The 9,137-nt window shown below is 36.9% G+C and overlaps 1 protein-coding gene across 5 annotated transcripts in view; it reads left to right on the forward strand.

The window, feature by feature from the left end:
• Positions 1 to 8,740, forward strand: part of ATP11B (ATPase phospholipid transporting 11B (putative)) — a 119,095-nt gene extending 110,355 nt beyond the window's left edge. For 3 of the 5 annotated variants that reach the window (XM_017520383.2, XM_017520382.2, XM_017520386.2), the window contains 2 exons: positions 3,602 to 3,735; positions 7,651 to 8,740. In XM_017520383.2, coding sequence (XP_017375872.1) covers positions 3,602 to 3,707 — 106 coding nt within the window. In that variant the 3' untranslated portion in view covers positions 3,708 to 3,735; positions 7,651 to 8,740. Of the gene's footprint in view, positions 1 to 3,601; positions 3,736 to 7,650 lie in introns of those variants that run through there. The other 2 variants (XM_037735532.1, XM_037735533.1) reach the window with 2 other exon arrangements.
• The last annotated feature ends 397 nt before the right edge of the window (positions 8,741 to 9,137 follow it).

The following is a 9,137-nucleotide window of genomic DNA, read 5'->3' on the forward strand; positions in this document are numbered from 1 at the left end:
TTTTTTCCTTTAGAGGAAAAAGGAAACATATGTACAAATTTTATATACACAAAAATATATTTAGTTCAAAAGGTGATATGAAGAAGTCATTTATTAAAATTTTTGACATTTCAAGATGTTTACCTTCTCTGTTGGGATGTCCTTATTTTAATAACTGTCCTTCAGTTTTAAAGTGAAGGATGACAAGGCTCAGTAGCTCACACCTGTAAGCCCAGCACTTTGAGAGGCTGAGGCGGGAGGACCACTGGAGGCCAGGAGTTTGAGACCAGCCTGGGAAGTATAGTAAGAGCCTGTCTCTACTAAAATTAAAAATTAGCCTGACATGGCGACACACACCTGTAGTAGCTACCCAGGAGGCGGAGGTGGAAGGATTGCTTGAGCCCAGGAGGTTGAGGCTGCGGTGAGCCATGATTGACCATGCCTCTGCACTCCAGCTTGGGTGACAGAGCAAGACCCTGTCTCTAAGATAAAGTGAAAGATGATGAATGCAGATAATTACGTAAGGTCAGATCCAGACCAGGGCAGTGTCTTGCACATACATGGATATTCAAATGCTGGTTCCCTCCTGGGTGTCATCCTCGATGAATCCCTTCCAGTCGACACATGTTGTTAAACTAAAAAACGTCAGACCAAGATCCTTGCTCTCTTGAGTTTCTGGTTTAGTTCTCCCCAAATAAATGTGGTGAAGGACGAGTTTGGTGTTGTTTTCTTTTAATTTCCAGTTCTTCTTGAGCCAGTGCTTTTACAAATACAGTAAAAATGAATTATAGGAAAATGAAATCTAAGAGATACATAAACTACAGTTTTAAAATTATTGAATTTAACAGTTATAAACTTATTTTGTCCAACTACTATAAAAATTTCTAAGCTCTTATTCTCACAGATTAGAAATGCTTATTTCTTTATGGGCTGGTAATAGTGTTTACGGATCAGCATTGATCCATGGATCACACTTTGAGTCACCACTGGTCTTTTTGCAAGGGGACAGTACCACTCCCTTACACTTAGGCTAAGCGTGTGCTGAATACACACCACACTGCTGCCCACACACAGCCACTTTTTCTCCTCAGTCAGCCTGGAATATCCTTTCTCCCCATCTCCTGCTATTAAAATGCCCCCCAGTCCTTTAAGATGCGCTTTAAATGCCACCCTTTCCATCAGATTTTCATGCCCTCCCACCAGTCCACTAACGGCAGCTGGGTTTGAGCTTTCCCTTCTGTTTTCTGAGTAGTCTGCCTCTTAGAAGGCAGGATAGTGGCATGGTAAAGGGGGCTGGGCTCTGCAGGATTCAAGCCCCAGCTGACGTGGGTGACCCTGAACAAATTCTTAACTGTTTCCTCATCTGTAACCTAGGGGTGATCATGGTGCCTATTCCTAAGAGCTGTTGTAAGTTTTCAGTGAGACAATCTGCGAGAAGAATCTTACCTAGTCGCTGGGGTATACGTGGTGAGCACTCCATTAACGTAACTGCTGTATTGGTGCGTCTTGACTGGTCCTCTCCTGCCTTCTTCCTTACCTTTTGCTCAGCTGATTGAGCATAGGTTACTATCCCCTGTGGAAACTGGCACAGGACCTTGGCTCAGTAAATAGAAGTGTAAGTGCTTGTGCCGATTAAGTGATACAAATAAGTGAAATAGAATTGGAGAAAGAGATACTCATAATTGGAGAGGTGAGGGAAGTTTCATGGAGACAGTGGGATTTAAGCTGAACCCTGGTATAGGGGTCAGCATTCTGACCCTGATTGATGGCAGGCCCTGACACGTACCCACGGGCAGGGAACACTGCCTGGTTGGCTGGAGTGGAGCCTGTACCAGAGCACTGGGAAGCAAAGCAGGAAAGGCAGCCTGCGGTCAGGCTGGAAAGCCTTCAAGGCTTCATGGGTGTGGGGCTTTATCCTCTGAGTATGTCGGAGCCCTGGAGTCCAGGTTGCTACAAGGGGTAAATTTGAGATTGGGGAAACTGAAGCCCAGGGACCCAAAGAGGAAACTGGAAAACTGATGAAATCCTGTTACCTAAACAAGCATTTCCTAAACTATTCCTCTGAATGTGAATGATCCTCCTGGTGCTGCTTAATGTTTCCTGGTTGGGGGTTGGGGGTGTAGGTTTCTCCCACTAAGAAAATGAGTGGGAGAATTGTGATATCTCAGGCTTCCCCCATGCACGTGACCGTGTGTCCTGACTTGACAGTCCGCTACTTTAAAAGTCTGTTTAGAACTTTGTTAAATTGGTGTTTCCCAAATTTAATTGAACACAGACCTTTTTTTTTTTTCATGAAATGTCTGTAAATGTCTCACAAAACAGTTTAAGAAACAGTGCCCTAAACAATCCTAAACTAAGGGTATTGTAATGAAAGAACAAGTCAAGTTTGGCTCTCCCTCAAGTGCTTAGGCAGTTGCCAGATAAGAACCACGTTGTTTCACACTTCGTGGTGTTGGGTAGAATCTTCTGAGCAGGGATCTTGCAGGACATCAGCCGTTGCTTACGTTCAGAATGCCAGATTGTGTCTATTCCACCTCATCTGTCTCTCTTGTTTGTTGTGAGCATCTCCACAAACGTCCTCTGTTGCCTGAGCCCAGCACATGGTGATTCCCAACCTTCCTGGAAGCACAACCCTTCATTTCTCCTCCTCCTCCTCTATCCTCAAAAGATGTGCTATGCAGGATGTTATATATGTAAGAGAAAGTGAATTAAGTTTTTTTTAAAAAACCAGCCCTTGAAAAATATAAGAGCATCCTTGACAAGTAAAACCAGGGTTGGGATTCATCCACCTGCATGGTCACACCATTTCCGCCCTCATTTTAGCTCAGTTAACATTGTCAGTAGTATGGAATAAAATTGTCTTTCTGGGCTATTTATGCCTGAATCAACCTAAATATTGCATGCTCAAAAAGTAATTCAGTTTCAAATCTTGATACTACTACTTGTTCACTTCTTTAATAAATGTTAATCAGCATGCCATCGGCTGTTAAAAAGCAGGATGAGCTGATGATGGGATGATTGCCATTTTAAAAGTTTTTAGCAATTTATGATAGATGATGCTTTTTTTAAAGATAAGTGTGGAGTGGATATCTATAGAGTGCTTAGAACCTGGCACTAGTAAAGTTTACATAAAGTGTTTGCTTGTTGTTATTGAAGATTGGGGCTAGGTTCTGCCTAGTTGGTATTTCCCAGTCTTTGAGATAGTTCATATTCCACTTATCTTAATTGCTAGACATTTTCAATTGAAATTGCAGGAGCACTTCACCTAAACAAAAACTACATGAAGAATTAGAATTCATTACATTCCTGATTGATTTATGTAAATCATTTTGACCATAATAAATGACTAAAATAAAATATTAAAAATAGATTTAGATAATACCCAGCTTCTTAATTTATATAATTATTTTGTCAAACCTCTGATTTAGGATACAAGGCTTTAAAATAATTTTGGATGGTTATACTCTAGTAAATTAAAGCCCTTCATATATTTCCCATATTATAGAAAAACGTGTATTTATATATGTTACCTTTGATTTGAAAGTGCTTGATGTAATTTTGTAATGCTTTTCAGAGGCCCAGATTTTTAAACAACTAATGCTTTCTGCCTCACCTCCCCCAGCTTGCTGAAACAAATGCAGGTATCAAGTGCTTGGACTCCATGTGCTGTTTCCCAGAAGGAGAAGCAGCGTGCGCATCTATTGGAAGAATGCTGGAACGAGTCATAGGAAGATGTAGTCCGACCCACATCAGCAGGTGTGAAATCTCTCTAAGTAGCCTTTGCTGCAAATGAGTATCCTATCTGGAACAGGATGAACCTGCAGCTCTAGATACCTAATAAGTCAGCAGCTGCTTTTACCAACTAAAGCAGGAAGTCTGCTATTAGCTCTCTTTAGTGGTAGATTTCACTTTGTGGCTTTGGGGTTAGGGCTTTTTCACTCACAAAGGAAGAGAAAGCACCTTTGAAGAGACTTCATCTAATGACTAAAAAATTGTTTCATAATCTTTCTAAACTGTGCTCAGTAGGATGTGTATATGGTACTCTCATGGTTTGTATAACTTTTTAAAATTATACGTATACTATTTCCTGCTTTTTATTTTTTATTCTTTTTGCTTTTCGTCCTTACAAAATAATCTCAACATAACAGTGAAGTCAAAGGCTTTCCTTTTCTTACCCTTTATGTATATTTTCCAGTCGCTTATTTGAGGTTTTGAGGTATTTATAAACACAAAAGATTGTATTTCTGCTCCCCTGCCTCTTCTTATGTCTGTAATGAAGTTTTGAAATGAGTCATTATTTTTAATTTCTTTTGCTTGGTACTTAGTGTCTAATTAAAAATGTATGCGTTAGAACAGGTGCCTGCTGTCGTGCACCATAACAAAAAAATACTATCTTTTGGTAAACGCCATTTAAAATTTATTTATACATGCAATGAATTGATTTATTCATACATTTTCCCAAGAGTTACATCACTATTTAGAGGATGTAAGGGGGTAGAAATAGCTTTTTCTGCACTTGGTGTTCTTTAGGTGAATGATACCATACTGTCAACATCAGGGCAGCAGTACACTGTATGCATGGAGGGTACACATGGGCAGGGAGAGACGTTGGTTCCCCTTGTCCCAAACGTGCTCCGTGAATATGAGCCATTTCTGTATGCGCCAGGGCTTGGAAATTATCCCAGGAACAGGTTATAAAGAGTGAAGAAGGCACTACTCTTACCTACTGAAAAAATGATTTTTATTATTTGGTTAGCTTTGTATTTTAAAAATGCGATGAGTATGATATCATTCATCTATTATAAAATTCAGGTAACTTTTACTGGTGAGCTTTCCCACTTTACCTTTAGCTTGACTGTGTATTTATGATACAGTTAAACTTAGAAATAGCATTCTTATGTTAACATAATGTCTGTGGTTTGAATCCCCATTTATTCTGACTTGATTATAACGTGATCTAAAATACTTCCATAATGCTGTGGTACCATTTTGCAGTAATTTCATTCCATGTAGAAGGGTGAGCACTTAAACTCTGGGACTTTGTTATGATTTATATAATTGTATTATAAAATGTAGCTCTGTCATGTACCTAGGCCAGCAAGTTTCCCAAAGGAACTTCCAAAAGAGCTTGATTTATAATAATATTTTATCTAATAATACAGCTTGATTGCACAGACTCAAGATAGGAGTTAGACTAAGGTACAATAGAACCTCTACAGAATTTTTTCAGCTTCTGCTTCAGTGGAAATTTCTCTTTAATGACAATACAGATTTTGGTAATGATTTTCTTAACACTGGAATATTAAATTAGCCCCAAATTTTTTCTGCTGTATACATATATCCATTTTCTTGATACCAATTATGTGGGTAATATGCCCGCACTATTCTTTACGTAGCCATTTGAGGCAGCATTACCCCTTTTGAACCTGCCCCAGGAGGTGTTGAATTGACTTCGACATGTTCTCTTGAAGGTAGCTGTTATCATCTCTACTTCTTTTCACTTAAAATTGGGCTATATTCTTTGTGTCTGATTTTTTTTATTCCTAATAAAATGTTTAACTTATTAGTATCATATTTGACAGACTAAATGCCCTTCCAGTTTTGTCCAACATCACAGGTTATATTATTACTATTATTTACTATTGTATATATTACATCACAGGTTATATTACTATTAATCTATATATTACTAATATTATTTACTATTATATATATATTACTATTATTTTCTTACCTTTTTCCTCATGTGAATAATCTAGAAAGTCTTTTCAGATCTGTTCATTCTTTTCTAGGGGATAAAGTCATTTAATAACACCAAGCTACCTGGTGCTTTTCAAGGGCTATGTGAAAATTGCCATAGATGCATTAAGATGATATTTAAACATTCAAAGTCATTTTGATACATAGAGTTCTGTTTTTGTTTTTTACATATAATTGTATTTGTGAAATGTGTTGGGCATTTCCGTTTTTACTCTAGAGCAGCATCTAATCTATATTTCTATTTCATGTCTAATTCAAAAGGTAGGGCAAGGCTGAGACTGCCCTTACAAAATGTGGAAGCCCTTGGTGGTTTGTCCCATTGACATACTAAACTCAACAGTAATGGGCATCATTTGAGAAATACCACCAGTGTTTTTTATATGACAGATTTCTTGGTGGCTAAATTTTCACCATTCAGGCACAGAAATTCAACTTATATTTTACTAATTGATGTTGTCAACGAAGTATCCAATATTGCAAGCTCAGTTTCAAAGGGAGCATCATGGTGCTACGTAAAGGATATGCCATGTTGCACCCTAACGAACTGTTTTTCAGCAATAAGAGATTTTCTGTTTGTATATTAGTAACAAGTTACTTTATCCTAATCAAAACTATCTTCTAAATAGAAAGTTGTTAGTAGTTAATATGTAGTTGAAGTGTTTAATGTCTTCTGTCAAAAATTATATAAATTAAAAGTGAAGGATACTTTACCTAATAAGATTCTTCTGTGTAAGCAATGTGGACAGAAGAAAAAACTCATATAAAGTATTGGCAGTTTGAAACTGGACATCTGACTCCAGATAATTAGGGTATTGATAGTTGTTACAGTTAAAAGCATACTTTTCCCCTGTAAATACTTACTCTTTAAGAAATTTTCATCTTCTCATTTTATTTATTCTACAAATACAAGGTGCCTAATATGTGTCAGACACAGTCCTAGATGCTAGAGAGGCAGTAGTGAACAAGCCCTTCCCTGACCTCAGATAGATCCTCTTCAAGCTTTTCTAGAAACTGGTCAAATTAAAGTTGAGCTACCTACATACAAACTTAGCGTCTCTGGGAAAGAGAAAATATTTGACAAGGGGGAATTGGGGCCATTTTTAATGCTCATCTCTTCCTGTAACCTCTCTGTTTAGGGAAGGTGGGAGTCCTGGAAAAAGTTACATAAAATGTATTTGTTGTTAAATGTGTTTAGTCTCAGAAGAAAGCAACCTTTCACTTGGTAATCCTAATTTGTCCTTGAACTAGGTTGGTCTGTTTTAAGCATGGCAGGCCACTTTTGGTCTTGAGTTATTTTCGCTTAAATTAAGTCAAGCTAATTTAAGTTTACAGCTGCACACAAAATATTATGTAATGAATTGCTTTAGGGCCTTATCATTCAGACAGAGTTAACTTTTCCAGACCAGTAGAGAATTGTTTGTTCATCGTTAAAACACTAGTGACCTACAGATGTCTTTGATAACTTAGGATACATCATTCACTACATTCAAGCTAATTATGCTAAAGTCTTTAGAATAAGATTTACAGCTGAAAAGAAATGATCAATAATAGGAACATACTACTATTTCATTCCAGAGCTTTTGGTAAGTGAGATTTGGGTTTGTTTTTGTAAACTGAACTTCTCAGTAAAAGATTTTAAAAGCATCTCATGCTTTACTACATATAGAAACTGTTTTAATGCTAATGAATGTTTGAATTTTGGCTAATATTTTTATATGATGACTAGAGCATTATTTTTCCCAAGGTTTTATAAAATATAAAGTTTGGGCATTCAGTACTAGTATGAAGAACCTCTCTTTAGCATTTAAATGAATCAGTCAGTGATTGCACTTGAGTCCTCAGTTTTAAATTTTTTTCTCAATTAAAACATAGGTCCTGGTGAGCCAAACTTTTCTCTTATTGTTACTTTAGATCATGGAGTACATCGGATCCTTTCTATACCAACGACAGAAGCATCTTGACTCTCTCCACAATGGACTCATCTACTTGTTAAAGGGGCAGTAGTACTTTGTGGGAGCCATTTCACCTCCTTTCCCAAAATTCAGTGTGATCACCCTGTTCATGGCCACACTAGCTCTGAAATTAATTTCCGAAATCTTTATAGGAGTTTATACCCAAGAGTTATAATGGCAAACAGACAGACAGCTTTAATACAAGCCCCTCCCAGCACCCTCAGTTTGAATCTGAATATGTTAAAATTTGAGAATAAAGAGACATTTTTCATCTGTCTGGTTTGTCCCTTGTGCTTATGGGACTCCTGATGGCATTTCAGTCTGTTGCTGAGGCCATTATATTTTATTATAAATGCAGGAAAAAAGATAAATCTTAGTAAAGTGTATTTTTTAGTATTGGCTTGCTTATTGACTCTTCTATTTAAATCTGCTTATGTAAATTATGCTGAAAGTTTGCCTTGAGAACTCTATTTTTTTATTAGAGTTATATTTGAAGCTTTTCCTGGGAAAAGTTAATGTGAATACTGAGGAATTTTGGTCCCTCAGTGACCTGTGTTGTTAATTCATTAGTGTGTTCTAAGTTCACAGAGCAAATTAGGAGAATCATTTCCAACCGTTGCTTAAGCAGTATGGGGAGTAAATTTCTACCAATACCAATTCCTCTAACTCTGCTGTAACCCACAGCCTGCAAAGTTAGCCATATAAATGCAAGGGTGTATCATATATACAAGTCAGGAATCAGGTTCGTTCACCAAACTTCCAATTGATGTTAACAATTTTTGTGACAGAATATGAAGAACCTATAGTGGGTAAATTAGATACCATTAGCATATTATGAATTTAATGTCTTTATCATTGGATCTTTTGCATGCTTTAATCTGGTTACCATATTTAAATTTGCTTTTTTTTCCTCTTTACCTGAAGGCTCTGTGTATAGTATTTCATGACATCGTTGTAAAGTTTATATCAATAAAAAGTTTGGACAGTATTTAAATATTGCAAATATGTTTAATTATACAAATCAGAATAGTATGAGTAATTAAATCTATTAAAAAAAAAAAAAAAAAAGAAGAGCCTCTTTCTGTGGCCAACTTAGAATTGCTCTTTCCTTTCTGTATGCTAGATTTTAGAATAAAGGGTTTCAGTTAATAATCTTGTGATTTTCAGGTTACCATGTTATCTAAGTTATAGGAAACTCCCACAATAAAGTAAATTCTGCCAGTGTCCCAGTGCAAGGCATATTTTCAGGTGTGGCTATGGAACGTAAATTGTTAAAGTTTAAAATGCTAGTATCAGGTAACGGCAGCAATAAATTAAAATGCTGAGAATGATTAACCGGGTACATGTTACCATGTTACTGTAATAACTCATCGCACTTCAGAGCCTAACTTCTATCCTGAATTGATCAGGTAGGTTCAGTGTTGTCATTTGTTTTTGTTTTATTGA

This window comes from Cebus imitator, unplaced genomic scaffold, assembly GCF_001604975.1.
Source record: "Cebus imitator isolate Cc_AM_T3 unplaced genomic scaffold, Cebus_imitator-1.0 Scaffold828, whole genome shotgun sequence".
Taxonomy (NCBI): domain Eukaryota; kingdom Metazoa; phylum Chordata; class Mammalia; order Primates; family Cebidae; genus Cebus; species Cebus imitator.